We start from the raw sequence: 13,605 nt of genomic DNA on the forward strand, positions 1-13,605 counted from the left end.
TCCCCTCCAGGCAAGCGCTCTAGGATTAATTAATCTGGTGACTAATTAGAGATAAGAAGAGTCTTGTGGACTCTTATCTCCTGCCCCGGCTGGCTTTGAACCAAGATCCTCAGATCTCAGCCTCCTGAGTAGCTAGGATGACAGGCGTGAGCTGCTTTTACACAGCAGTGTCAACTGCCTGCTACCAGGTGACTGTCAGTCTCTAATGTCACTGCTGCCCAGTGCCTAACCCGAAAGCCAGTGGGCCCTTCTTTCCATTCTTGGGGTGCCACTGAAGCCTGAGATTGGTGTATGTCAGGGAGCAGCATCTAGATGATGAGGAAAACCATGCAGATATCAAGTCACTTAGAGACCTGTTATGTGCCACCTGCCGTCCACAGTCCCTGGGGCAGCTCCTGCCCTTGCTTCTCTTCTTGTAACTTCTCCCACAATCCCCTCCTAAAAGGTTTTTTTTTGGTTGTGGAGTTTGAACTCTGGGCCTGGGCGCTGTCTGTGAACTTTTCAGCTCAAGGTGAGCACTCTACCATTTGAGCCACAGCGCCACTTCTGGTTTTCTGGTGGTTCACTGGCGATAAGAGTCTCACAGACTTTCCTGCCTGGGCTGGCTTTGAACTGTGATCCTCAGATCTCAGCCTCCTGAGTAGCAGTGAGGATTACAGGCCTGAGCCCCTGGCATCCAGTTCCCAAAAGCTTATTCTTGCTTCTGTTGGGTGGGGGGAGGGAGCGAGGACTGAGGGACACCAGGAACAAGGATCAGAGGGAGGCTGACCCTCAATCGGATCTCAGGCTGCGGGCTGTCTGGAACCTAAAGACCCAGAAACTCTGGCTCTCCATGGTGTGGCGAACACAAAAGCGGCCTGGGTCCAGGCATCTTGGAAAAGTCCTCTCTTCTCTGAAAATCTGCTGACTCCGGGGGCATCCTTGCCAGGCCTTGATGGGAGCCTTTCCCGTGGGCCCTGGGGTCCCTCTCCAGGGACCACAAGTGTATTCATCTCACTCCCTGTGGGCTAGTCCTCTGTCCCCACAGGCAGCAAGGGCTAGTCAGGGCCATTCTTGGCATCCCTTGAGTGGAGTTTTTAGTGGTCCTAAAAGTTCCTTAGGGGGCTGGGAAGGTGGCTCAGTGGTAGAGTGCTTGCCTTGCATGCATGAGGCCCTGGGTTCGATTCCTCAGTACCACATAAAGAGAAAAAGCCGGTTGAGTGGGCAGAGCCTAATTTACTGAAGAGCACATGGCCAGCCAAGATGGCTCTGGGAGAGAGTAGAGTGGGCAGACCCCAATTGATCTTCTGATCAGTACCTAACCAGCCCGTGAAGGCTCAGGTGAATGATAGGGTGTGACCTTGACAGTGATTGGTTCCTCTTCCTCCCTTACCATACCACCCACCCTTTTTGTCTTTAAAAGGGGCTGCTCTCTGTTAATAAACGAGTTTTTCTACAGCGCCCAGGCCGAGTTCAGGCCCCACGACCAAAAAAAAAAAAAAAAAAGTTCCCTAGTTTCCCCATACACCGCGGTTTTGTAATGTCTGCCTCACAGGGCTGGTCTCCACAGCAGAAGGCCTTGCCACAGTCTCTGTATTTCCTGAATGCCTGGATTCTGGAAGGGTCCCAAAGGTGTGGGAGACATAGTCCTGGACCACCGAGGCCAGAAGAGCTGAGGTGAGGCTTCCCAGGCCTGGGAGGGTCCAGAGACCCCTGCAGTTGGGTTGCTGGGCTGCCTGCTCACCCCCCCTTACCTTGTATGTGTGAGATGTTTACTTGGCTTGTGCTTGTGCAATAACACCAGCAGGCCTCTCACTGCCCCCAGTGTGGCTTCTGGGCAGAGAAGGGTTGTCATGCCGCCACCCACCGTCCCCCAGTTCCCCTATCATCCACAGTGAGGGGTTATAGGTGTATACCACAATGCCCAGATCAAAAACAAACACCCCTGCTGGACTCCAATCTTGCATTTTCTGACCCAGGAGGTCAGAGCAAGGCCTGAGAATTTGCGTCTAACCAGTTCCCACCCAAGTGCACACCAGGCTGCTGTGGGTCTAGCAGCTGATCCATCCATCCTGTGTCACTTGCCCCAGGGCCAGATTAACCAGCTCCCAGGGGAGCCTGTGTCCCTGGTGGCCTCGTTGGCGGGCTCTGGATCAGGACCTGGCCTTTAGCAGCATTTGATCTGCCTTTGCTGAAGGTGTTGGGTCCTGTGCCATGGGACCAGATAAGGTCAGCCAGGGAGGAGATGGACTGGCCATGTCCAACTGTCACCCGAGAAGCCTCTGGCTCCAAGGGCTTCAGGCCAAAGCTACCTGCTTGCTTTCTTTCTTTTTTTCTTTCTTTCCTTGTTGTCTGTGGGCCTGAACTCTGGGCCTGGGTGCTGTCCCTCAGTTCTTCAGCTCAAGGTGAGCACTCTACCATTTGAGCCACAGCGCCACTTCCGGTTTTCTGGTGGTTTATGGAGATACCAGTGTCAGGGAGAGCCGGCACCTGTGGCTCACGCCTGCCATCCTAGCTACTCAGGAGGCTGAGATCTGACGACCATGGTTCAAAGCCAGCCCAGATAGGAAAGTCCATGAGACTCTTACCTCCAATAAACTACTCAAAAAAAAGCCAGAAATGGCTTTGTGGTAGAGCGCTATCCTTGAGCACAAAGAGGCTCAGGGTCAGCGCCACCCAGGCCTGAGCTCAAGCCCCGGGAGGAGCAAAGCAAATAAATAAAATAAACCGCATCCCTGGCTTACTCTGCTAAGACCTAGGTACACGGCAAGACCTTTAATTAAAAAAATAGAACATCTGAAGGCTAAAAACACACAGGTGGGGATTCCCACACTCTTCACCAGGGGCCTGGGGCGGAGGGCGGGGAGGCCGCAGGTCCCGCCGGGGAGCCGGGGTCGGTGGGGAAGCGGAACCGGGAAGGTCCGGGCGGGGGGCTCCGGGGGCCCGGGGAGCCCGGGCACGGGAATCCGGGGCACAAGGACCGCGGACGCGAAGCTCGGGAGGGAGGGGACTCCGGCCCCGGGGAGGCCCCGGGGTCCAGCAGCCGCGACAGGTCCTCCACGAGGTGCCACTTCTCCCGGACTTGCTGTGAGGGGAGGGAGTGGCGAGCGGGCGGTTGCAAGCAGAACTTCCTCTTACAGCCGCAGCCACTGCAGAGGACTTGCCCAACAGATACGGGCACCGCCCGAGGCCACGCCCCGGCAGACGAGGCCACGCCCCAAACACATCATACAACTCCCGCCCCAGCTGCCGAGGCCACGCCCCCCGTGCAGGCCCACCCACCACCTGATGCCACGCCCCCACAAGACCTGGACCCTCCCTCCTCCCCTCCTCCCCGCACAGTCTCCCGGCCACGCCCCGATCCTTGTCTGGCCTGGCTCCAGTAGGAGTCACTGTTCCCAGCTCCAGCAACGGGCCAGGCCTTCGGCAGTGAGGGCCCAGAACCTGAGGAGTGGGAGGGTCCAGGGCCCACCCCAAACCTAAAGCCAAATTCATACCAGGTCTTGTTCCTGGAGTCACCAGCCTTTCCTCCAGTCCTAAGCCTGTGCTCTAAGGACCAAACCTAACCAACCACCTCCCACCTCTCCCTGCCTGGGCCCACACACCCGGAAAACATCTCTGGAGGTGGCTTCCTCCAAACCCAGTGGCCACTCACCCAAACCAGCTGCTTCCGGAGCCCATGGATGGCCCTGGTATTGGCCTGGGACTGCGATATGCACACGGTCAGGACCAGGCTTTGGGACAGACAGGACTCAAGGTCAGCCATACTCCAGTTCACAAATGCCTGCTCTAACTTTTCTTTTGCTGGTACTGGGGCTTCAGGGCCTCCAGCTCTCACTTGGCTTTTTCATTCAAGGCTAGCACACTACCACTTAACACCTCCACTTCCAGCTTTTGCTGGTTAAATGGGGATAAGAAGCTCATTACTGGGGCTTGAACCTCCATCCTCAGATCTTAGTCTCCTGAGTAGCTAGGTGTGATTACAGTTCCCTTCTGTTTTTGTTTGTTTTTTTTTTGTTGTTGTTGGTCGTGGGGCTTGAACTCTGGGCCTGGGCGCTGTCCCTCAGCTCTTCAGCTCAAGGCTAGCGCTCTACCGCTTGAGCCACAGTGCCACTCCTGGCTTTTTGCTTATGTGGTGCTGAGGAATTGAACCTAGGGCCTCATGCATGCAAGGTAAGTACTCTTACCACTGAGCCACCTTCCCAGCCCCTCTTCTGTTTCTTAAGAACAGATCACCGAATCTTCCCCAGGCACAGCCTTATCTGAAGCCTTATCACTGCTTCTACCCACAGCCCCTCCCAGCTGGACCTGCAGCACTGGGAGCAACTGAGGTCTTGGCTATTGGCTTTACTGGGCCAGCTCCCAGGTCCTCCTGAGGGTCCTTCTCCTGGGGCCCTGTCCTGAGCACACCTGAGCAGGATGAGGAGGGGGAAGCCGAAGGTGTGGGAGCTGAGGTAGTGGAGGACTTGCTGGGCGGGGAGCGGAAGCTGAAGGGCCACCAGCTCTGGGACCACCTGCCAGGGGGCGGAGTAGTTGGTGAAGAGGCCACAGTCCCAGGAAGAGTGGGTGCTGGGGGGTGGAATAGAATGGTCAGCATCCAGCTAGGAGCTGCTCTGAACCCCCCTTCCCCCCACCCATGAGAGCTGCCCTGACTGCCCCCCCGCTGACCTCCCAGGAGAGACCTGCCCTGACCCCCCCCCCGCTGACCACCCAGGGGAGACCTGCCCTGACCCCCCCGCTGACCTCCCAGGAGAGACCTGCCCTGACCCCCCCCCCGCTGACCACCCAGGGGAGAGCTGCCCTGACCCCCCTGCTGACCTCCCAGGGGAGACCTGCCCTGACCCCCCCGCTGACCTCCCAGGAGAGACCTGCCCTGACCCCCCCCGCTGACCACCCAGGGGAGACCTGCCCTGACCCCCCCGCTGACCTCCCAGGAGAGACCTGCCCTGACCCCCCCCCCGCTGACCACCCAGGGGAGAGCTGCCCTGACCCCCCTGCTGACCTCCCAGGGGAGACCTGCCCTGACCCCCCCGCTGACCTCCCAGGAGAGACCTGCCCTGACCCCCCCCGCTGACCACCCAGGGGAGACCTGCCCTGACCCCCCCGCTGACCACCCAGGGGAGAGCTGCCCTGACCCCCCCACTGACCACCCAGGGGAGAGCTGCCCTGACCCCCCCCCACTGACCACCCAGGGGAGAGCTGCCCTGACCCCCCTTGCTGACCACCTAGGGGAGAGTTGTCCTGACCCCCCCCCACTGACCACCCAGGGGAGAGCTGCCCTGACCCCCCCGCTGACCACCTAGGGGAGAGCTGCCCTGACCCCCCCGCTGACCACCCAGGGGAGAGCTGCCCTGACCCCCCTTGCTGACCACCTAGGGGAGAGCTGCCCTGACCCCCCCTGCTGACCACCCAGGGGAGACCTGCCCTGACCCCCCTTGCTGACCACCCAGGGGAGAGCTGCCCTGATTCCCCCCCCCGCTGACCACCCAGGGGAGAACTGCCCTGACCCCCCTTGCTGACCACCTAGGGGAGAGTTGTCCTGACCCCCCTGCTGACCACCCAGGGGAGAGCTGCCCTGACCCCCCCGCTGACCACCCAGGGGAGAGCTGCCCTGACCCCCCTTGCTGACCACCTAGGGGAGAGCTGCCCTGACCCCCCTTGCTGACCACCTAGGGGAGAGTTGTCCTGACCCCCCTGCTGACCACCCAGGGGAGAGCTACCCTGACCCCCCCACTGACCACCCAGGGGAGAGCTGCCCCCAGTCCCCCCCCACCTGCTGACCACGTAGACCAGGGGCACTGCGGCCAAAAGCAGGCCCAGAAGCAGCATGAGCTGGAAGAAGAAGGTGGAGCTGGAGGCACGGAAGAGCCGTGGGGATGCCCTGGAGTTCCTCAGGAGCGTGTACTGCGGGGGGCAAGGACAGACGGGAGGGTTCATGGGGGGGTGCACCCCAGGACTGGGACTTGAACTCAGGGCATGGGCGCTGTCCCACAGCTTTTCCATTCATGGCTAGTGCTCTACCACGTGAGCCACAGCTCCATTGCCAGCTTTTTGCTAGTTAAGTGGAGAGGCTCACAGACGTTTCTGCGCAAGGAGGCTTTGAGCCACGATGATCCTCAGGTCTCAGCCTCCTGGGCGGCTGGGAGGACAGGCTGGGCCACTGTGCTCAGTGTGACACACAGGACTCCAGCAGCGCTGTCACCTCACCTTCTTGATGTAGAAGGTGACGAACAGGAAGACGCTGTTGAAGAGCGGCAGCGGGGGGCAGTAGAAGAGGCCCATCCACGTGACTGTCTGGCCAGCCACGATGTCCAGCACGTTCTTGGGCACCAGGAACTCCTCCCGGTCCAGCCAGGTCCAGAAGTGGCCTGAGAACCTCTCCACCAGCAGCCTGGGCAGGGGACAGAGTCCAGGTACTCACGACCACGGACCGGCCTCTCACCAGGCTTGGCTCACCCTTGGTTGTGGCCTCAAAGGCACACCTGCCGTTTCACAGCCCTGCGCTGCCGCCCGCCCGCCCGCCGGCTCACCTCCGAGGCAGGGTGACCAGGAAGGCGGAGGCCACCATGAGGAGGAAGTTGAAGGTAATCAGCTTATACAGCTCCTCGCCCACCGAGTTTTCCCAGCACTGGGGTACATACAGAGGGAGGGCTGGGTCACCGGCCCAGCCCGGGCTCTGTTCCCTCCACCCACTTGTTGGGGACTCAAGCGTGTCCGGGAGACGGGCGCGCCCTTAGGGATGACCTCAGGGCCATGCTTAGAACAGAACTCCTGGCCAGGCTACACTAAATCCCCTCCTCCTTCCAGAGGGGGCAAGGTGACTGGGGGCAAGGGGGGGATTCTCCCGGAAGGACATGGGGGACGGGCCCCCCGGGAATGGCAGCCACCTGGTAGTCACAGGCGTTGTAGCCGTAGGCCTCACAGCTGCTCCTGTTTCTGCCAATGCACAGCACGGTCTGGCCCAGGGAGAAGGAGAACATGCCCAGGCTGGCCAGCTTCAGCGCCACGCACCTAGGGGTGGGAGTGTGTCAGGGGCAGGGGGAGCAGGAGTGTGTCAGAGGACACGGGGGGACAGGAGTGTGTCAGGACACAGGGGGGCAGGAGTGTGTCAGAGGACACGGGGGGGCAGGAGTGTGTCAGGACACGGGGGGGGCAGGAGTGTGTCAGAGGACACGGGGGGGACAGGAGTGTGTCAGAGGACACGGGGGGGCAGGAGTGTGTCAGAGGACACGGGGGGGACAGGAGTGTGTCAGGACACGGGGGGGCAGGAGTGTGTCAGAGGACACGGGGGGACAGGAGTGTGTCAGAGGACACGGGGGGACAGGAGTGTGTCAGAGGACACGGGGGGGACAGGAGTGTGTCAGAGGACACGGGGGGGACAGGAGTGTGTCAGGACACGGGGGGGGGACAGGAGTGTGTCAGAGGACACGGGGGGACAGGAGTGTGTCAGAGGACACGGGGGGACAGGAGTGTGTCAGAGGACACGGGGGGACAGGAGTGTGTCAGAGGACACGGGGGGGACAGGAGTGTGTCAGAGGACACGGGGGGGACAGGAGTGTGTCAGAGGACACGGGGGGGCAGGAGTGTGTCAGAGGACACGGGGGGGGACAGGAGTGTGTCAGAGGACACGGGGGGACAGGAGTGTGTCAGGACACGGGGGGACAGGAGTGTGTCAGGACACGGGGGGGGACAGGAGTGTGTCAGAGGACACGGGGGGGACAGGAGTGTGTCAGAGGACACGGGGGGGACAGGAGTGTGTCAGGACACGGGGGGGCAGGAGTGTGTCAGGACACGGGGGGGACAGGAGTGTGTCAGAGGACACGGGGGGGGGGACAGGAGTGTGTCAGAGGGCCCTTCCCCGGCTGGAGGGCACCGGGCCTCCAGGGACAGCTCCGTGTGCCTGGTGCTCACCAGAACAGGGTGAGGTTGACCTCGGTGCTTGGAGCATAGTTCTCCAGCTGGACCAGGATCACAAACAGCTGGGAACTCAGGAAGTTGACCAAGGCGATGACCCCGGAGGGCAGGTACTGCAGCACCACGAACAGGGGCTCCTGTGGGGGCAGACAGTCAGGGGACACAGGCCCGGCCTTTCCTGGTGTCCATCTCGACAGGGCTGGAAGCTCCCTGGGACATCTCCCGTGGTCTCGCTGACCCTCGGTGTCCTCATCTGCCGGGTGTCTCCTCCCAAAGCCCCCCGGGACCGAAGCAGAGGCTGCCCGTACCTCCCTGTGGTCCTGTGAGTACTTGGTGGCGTAGAAGATGGCGCTGATGGCCCCAGCCACCAGGAGGCCGATGAGGACGTTGACCCGCAGGTAGGAGAGCAGATGGCAGGCCCTCTGCGTGCGGGACCGCTGCTGGCTCAGCAGGAAGCGGTGGTCTTCATCCAGCTCCACCTGAAGGCAGGGCAGGGCAGGGCAGGGCAGGGGTGAGCAGGGCAGAGCCGGGGGGAGGGGGCAGAGTGCGGAGGGGTGGGGAGCAGGGAGGGCCCTCAGTCACGTAGTCACTCATTAGCCCCTAGCACTCAGCCTTGCACACTCAGGCATCGTCACGGATCACACACTCACATTGTCACACTTGTGATTGTGTTCAGCGTAGCACGTCACACGCGGTCTCACGCTGCCACACGCCCTCACACGCAGTCTCACTGTCACACACCCTCACACGCGGTCTCACGCTGCCACACCCTCACACATGGTCTCATGCTGTCACATGCCCTCACATGCGGTCTCACTGTCACACGCCCTCACACGTGGTCTCACACTGCCACACGCCCTCACACGTGGTCTCACTGTCACACGCCCTCACACGCAGTCTCACTGTTACACACCCTCACACACAGTCTCACTGTCACACACCCTCACACGCGGTCTCACGCTGCCACACGCCCTCACACATGGTCTCATACTGTCACACGCCCTTACACACGGTCTCACACTGTCACACGCCCTCACACGTGGTCTCACGCTGTCACACGCCCTCACATGCGGTCTCATGCTGTCACACGCGGTCTCACACTGCCACACGCCCTCACACAGGTCTCATGTCACACGCCCTCACACGCAGTCTCATGCTGTCACATGCCCTCACACAGGTCTCATGTCACACGCCCTCACACGCAGTCTCATGCTGTCACACGCCCTTCACACAGGTCTCATGTCACACGCCCTCACACGCAGTCTCATGCTGTCACACGCCCTCACACAGGTCTCATGTCACACGCCCTCACACGCAGTCTCATGCTGTCACACACGGTCTCACGCTGCCACACGCCCTCACACAGGTCTCATGTCACACGCCCTCACACGCAGTCTCATGCTGTCACACACGGTCTCATACTGTCACATGCCCTCACACGCGGTCTCACGCTGCCACACGCCCTCACACACAGTCTCACTGTCACACACCCTCACACGCGGTCTCACACTGTCACACGCCCTCACATGCAGTCTCACGCTGTCACACGTCCTCACACGTGGTCTCACACTGCCACACGCCCTCACACGCTGTTTCACATTGTCACACACCATCTCACGCCGTCACCGCCACCCTGGCCCTACCTTGAGCTCATTGCTGATCTCGTGCGTCTTGATGATGGCAGCCTCTCGCACCCGGATGCAGAAGTCCCAGGAGGAGAAGAGCTTGGCGCTCAGCGGCGCCTTGTAGTCCTGCCCCAGGAGCAGCCTCTGGGGCAGCCCCTTCACCATCCTGGGACAAGGCAACAGAGACTGCTGTGGGGCCCCTCCAGCCTTGGCTCTGTGAGTGGGGCTGGGGGCTGGGGCAGCCCTGCTGAGCAGGGGCAGCGGGGGTCCTCTGCCTGGAAGGGGTGACTGGGGACAGGGCCCAGGGAGGCCACCCGCCTGGGCTTACCGATGCAGAGTCGTGCAGAAGCACAGGAGCAGGCAGGCCAGGGGGCTGAGCAGGTAGGCCAGGCGGAGGCTGTACCCAGAGCTGCTCTCAGGCCCCGCCCGGTAGGCACCATAGAAGAGATAGGTGTTGTTGAAGGCCTGGGGACAGCGATCAAGACTACTGAGCACGAGTGTGTGTCGGGCCTAGTCAGGTAAGAAGCATGCCCTCCATGTGTGTGTGTGTGTGGGGGGGGGGGGGGATGAACTCAAGGCTTTACACTGGGCTTCTTTGTTCAAGGTTCTACCACTTGAGCCACAGCTCTCTTCCTCTGTTTTTTTTTTTTTGGGGGGGGGTTCCGGTTGTGGGGCCTGAACTCTGGGCCTGGGCGCTGTCCCTCAGCTCTTCAGCTCAAGGCTAGCGCTCTACCACTTGAGCCACAGCGCCACTTCCGACTTTTTTCTTTTTGCTTATGTGGTGCTGAGGAATCGAACCCAGGGCCTCAGGCATGCAAGGCAAGCACTCTACCACTGAGCCACCTTCCCAGCCCTCTTCCTGACTGGTGGTTAACTGGAGATAATAACTTATGGCATTTTTTCTCTGACTGGCTTCAAGCCTTGACTTTCAGAGCTCAGCCTCCTGAGTCGCTGGGGTTGCAGGCTTCCGCTCCCAGCAGCAGGAGCCTTGACTGGTTGCTGAGGTTTCTCTAGGTAGCCGAGGCTGGCCTGGAACTCTGGATTTCCCCACCTCAGGGTCTCAAACGGTGTGAGAACTACTGGCCTGAGAATGTCTTACAGAGGCTCAGAGAGGCCAGACAACTTGCTCAAGGTCACATAGCTTTTTTTTTTTTTCTCTTGTTGGTCATGGGGCTTGAACTATGGGCCTGGGCATTGTCCCTGCACTCCTCAGCTCAAGGCGAGTGCTCTACCGATTGAGCCACAGCGCCACTTCTGGTTTTCTAGTGGTTTATTGGAGATAAGAGTCTCATGGACTTTCCTGCCTGGGCTGGCTTTGAACCGCGATCCTCAGATCTCAGCCTCCTGAGTAGCTAGGATGACAGGCGTGAGCCACTGGTGCCTAGCTAAGGTCACACAGCTTTGAATCCATAAACTCTCTCCATGGCTTTCAGGAATTAGGGGGTACTTAGTACTGGGGTCTGGACTCTTCTCCCTTTGTTCTTTGTACCCCCAGCCCTGCTGGGCTCTGAAGGCCCAAGCCTGTGTCTGCAGTGCAGGGGCCTTGCCTCTCTCCGATCCCATTGGCTGGCTGAATAAGACCACCCACTAGAAGCCAAAATGCCCTGGGGGGAGGGTCTCTCCTTAGACTGGAGTCCCCAGGCCTCATGAACCCTCAGGACAGCCTCACTTACCCTGCCAGTTAAAATATTCCAAAGCTGATTGTGGAACTTCGGAATGCCACTCTGGGGCTGCTGGCTGTCCGGGCACTGGCCGGCTGCTGAGGAGAGAGGGGACCAACAGGCCTGGGTCCCGGGACACTTGGCTCTCCCCCCCCCCTTTTTTTTCTTTTTCCCAGTCCTGGGGCTTGAACTCAGGGCTTGAGCACTGTCCCTGAGCTTCTTTTGCTCAAAGCTAGCGCTCTACCTCTTGAGCCACAGCGCCACTTCTGGATTTTCCTGTGTCTGTGGTGCTGAGGAATGGAACTCAGGGCTTCAAGCGTGCTAGGCGAGCACTCTGCCACTGAGGCACCTTCCCAGCCCCTCCCACCCTCCATCCCCCAGGATGTCAGGAAGGTTGTGTGCAGAAGTCCCCGACTTACTCAAGTTCAGGGCCGGGCCCGGGCCCGGGGGGTGGAGCCAGGCCAGGGGCAGCAGCACGAAGCTGGCGGTGAGCAGCAGGGGCAGCAGGTTGAGCAGCAGGAGGAAGCGAAGGAAAGTGAAGTAGGACTGGATGCCGGTGCCAAAGAGACCTGCGGGGGAGAAGAGCCGGGCGGTGGGGAGAGGGGCGGGGTGCTGAGGGGAGGGGCGGGGCCGAGAAGGGCGGGGCGCTGAGGAGGAGGGCGGGGCGGAGGCGGGAGCAGTGGGGAGGGGCGTGGCGGAGGGGAGGAGGGCGGGGCGTTGAGGAGAGGGCGGGGCCGAGGGGCAGGGAGAAGGGCGGGGCGCTGAGGAGGAGGGCGGGGCGGAGGCGGGAGCAGTGGGGAGGGGCGTGGCGGAGGGGAGGAGGGCGGGGCGCCGGGCGCTGAGAACTCCAGGGCCGCGCCGGCTGGAAGGGCTCCTCGTGGTACCGCACACCGACACCAGGGGGTGCTGTCGCCACTCGGGCTCGCACCCGACGGGGCGGGAGAGACGGCGCCCTGCCCGCCCCTCCAGGTCTGCACACCGGGCTCCTACCCCCGATCTCGTAGAGCGCCCCGTCCCAGAGCCCGAAGCCCCGGGACAGCCGCCGCCCCGCCTCCGCCAGGCGCCGTCCAGCCGCCCGCCGCCGGCGCTGCCACCTCCACCAGCGCGAGGTCCTCGCGCCCTCGGGCTCCCGCAGCTTCCTGGGGCCGGTGGAGACGAGGACGCCCGTCAGTCCCCCGCCCTGCCCACCCGGGCCAGGCCCAGGGCTCCCCCGCGGGCACCCACCGCACCAGGCGCCGGTCCTCCATGGCGTAGGGCAGGGTCCTCAGGGGCGCCCGGGACGCGCACAGCCGCTCCAGCTCCTGCGCCCACAGCTCCTCGGCCGGCCGCCCGGGAGCCGGGCCCCCGGGGGTCCCCTCGGAGCGCTCGGACCCCGGCCGCCACATCCGGGCCTCCGGCCGGGCTGGCGGTGCGCGTGGCGCCGGCTCGCAGGAGGCTGTGGACACCAGCGGGCACTCAAGGTCCTGGCCCGGCATGCGCAGAGCCGAGGGACCCCGCGCGCTCAGCCCCCCGCCCATCCGCCAAGCGGGGTGCCAGACCTTGGCGGAGCCAGGGCCCACGGGTCCCCCCAGGGACGCCCTGCCTCGAGATGCGGGGACCCCTTCCGCGTTCCTCCCTGCGGTCTGGCTCGCCGTGGGAAGAGGAGGGGACCCCGGGCGCCCCCAGGCCTGTCACCCCTCCTCCCTCCACAGGCGTGCAGCTCACCTGGAGACCCGGGGGCGAGCGAGGCCCCCGCCTCGCCAAGGGGGCCGCGAGCGCGTCACGTGGCGGGGCCCCGGGCCCGCGTCTCGGGGCGCCGCCCGCTCCCTCCGTCCCCGCGGTTTCCTGCCCCCCGCCGAGGCCCGGCAGCCACTTCCTGCGGAGGCCGGCGGGGCGCAGGGGCGCAGGTGCCGCGGCGTCGGTGCCGGTGGCCGGGACCCTCGACGGCAGCCTCGGGGCGCGCGGGGCCGTGGCTCCGCCCCGCGCCACACCCCCACCCCGCCTCGGGCCCGCGCCCCGACCCTGACCCGGCGGGAGGCCCCTTATCTGTCCTCCGCACCGCGGGGCGGGCCGCACCTCCCGCCGGGCACCCCGCCCGGGCTGGCGGGTGTCAGGGGAGGGAAGGCCTCGCGCCCCGGCCCGCCCCCAAGCCCGGTCCCCGGAGGAGGGCGCGCCCAGCCCGGCTCCTTATCGGGGATGAGGAGAGGCGAGCGGGGGAGCAGCGCCCCGACATGGGGGCCGCCCCGCCGCCGGCCGCGATAAGCCGAGCCCGGGCCCCGGGGGCGGCGGGGGCGCGGGTCGGCGACGTCGTCGTGCTGGTACCCCCGCCAGCCCTGGGGAGGGGGCGCAGGGCCCCTCGGAGCCGTGGGGACACGGGGCCCCGCGGAGAGGGTGGCGGAGCGCGGGGCGCAGCCGCCCGCGCCGGGCGCGGGGAGGGGCGGGAGGGG

General features: G+C 63.1%; 1 protein-coding gene across 2 annotated transcripts; it reads right to left on the bottom strand.

The window, feature by feature from the left end:
• Nucleotides 1-2,739: 2,739 nt before the first annotated feature.
• Tmc8 (transmembrane channel like 8) lies at nt 2,740-13,516 on the bottom strand. Of its 2 annotated transcripts, none has more exons than XM_069992894.1 (16): nt 12,884-13,516; nt 12,404-12,614; nt 12,170-12,318; nt 11,599-11,748; nt 11,192-11,274; nt 9,847-9,983; nt 9,537-9,684; nt 8,202-8,372; nt 7,891-8,030; nt 6,867-6,990; nt 6,510-6,607; nt 6,187-6,370; nt 5,753-5,883; nt 4,390-4,548; nt 3,635-3,713; nt 2,740-3,064 (listed from the first exon to the last, which is right to left on the bottom strand). In XM_069992894.1, the coding sequence occupies exons 2-16, from the start codon at nt 12,562-12,564 to the stop codon at nt 2,816-2,818; spliced, it is 2,163 nt and encodes a 720-aa protein (XP_069848995.1). In that variant the 5' UTR covers nt 12,565-12,614; nt 12,884-13,516; the 3' UTR covers nt 2,740-2,815. The 2 variants fall into 2 exon arrangements, with proteins under 2 accessions (XP_069848995.1, XP_069848994.1); XM_069992893.1 differs by having other exon boundaries at nt 11,192-11,277.
• Nucleotides 13,517-13,605: the final 89 nt, after the last annotated feature.

Source organism: Dipodomys merriami, unplaced genomic scaffold (genome assembly GCF_024711535.1).
Source record: "Dipodomys merriami isolate MVZ:Mamm:240054 unplaced genomic scaffold, mDipMer1.0.p SCAF_42, whole genome shotgun sequence".
In the NCBI taxonomy this organism is placed as follows: domain Eukaryota; kingdom Metazoa; phylum Chordata; class Mammalia; order Rodentia; family Heteromyidae; genus Dipodomys; species Dipodomys merriami.

Excerpts from the sequence above, each read along its gene's own strand:
- Tmc8 (XM_069992893.1), bottom strand. The coding sequence starts at position 12,564 with ATGTGGCGGCCGGGGTCCGAGCGCTCCGAGGGGACCCCCGGGGGCCCG. Across the intron at positions 12,319-12,403 it reads GAGGACCGGCGCCTGGTGCG|GAAGCTGCGGGAGCCCGAGG; the intron begins GTGGGTGCCCGC and ends CACCGGCCCCAG. Across the intron at positions 4,549-5,752 it reads CTGGTCTACGTGGTCAGCAG|CACCCACTCTTCCTGGGACT; the intron begins GTGGGGGGGGAC and ends TCCACCCCCCAG.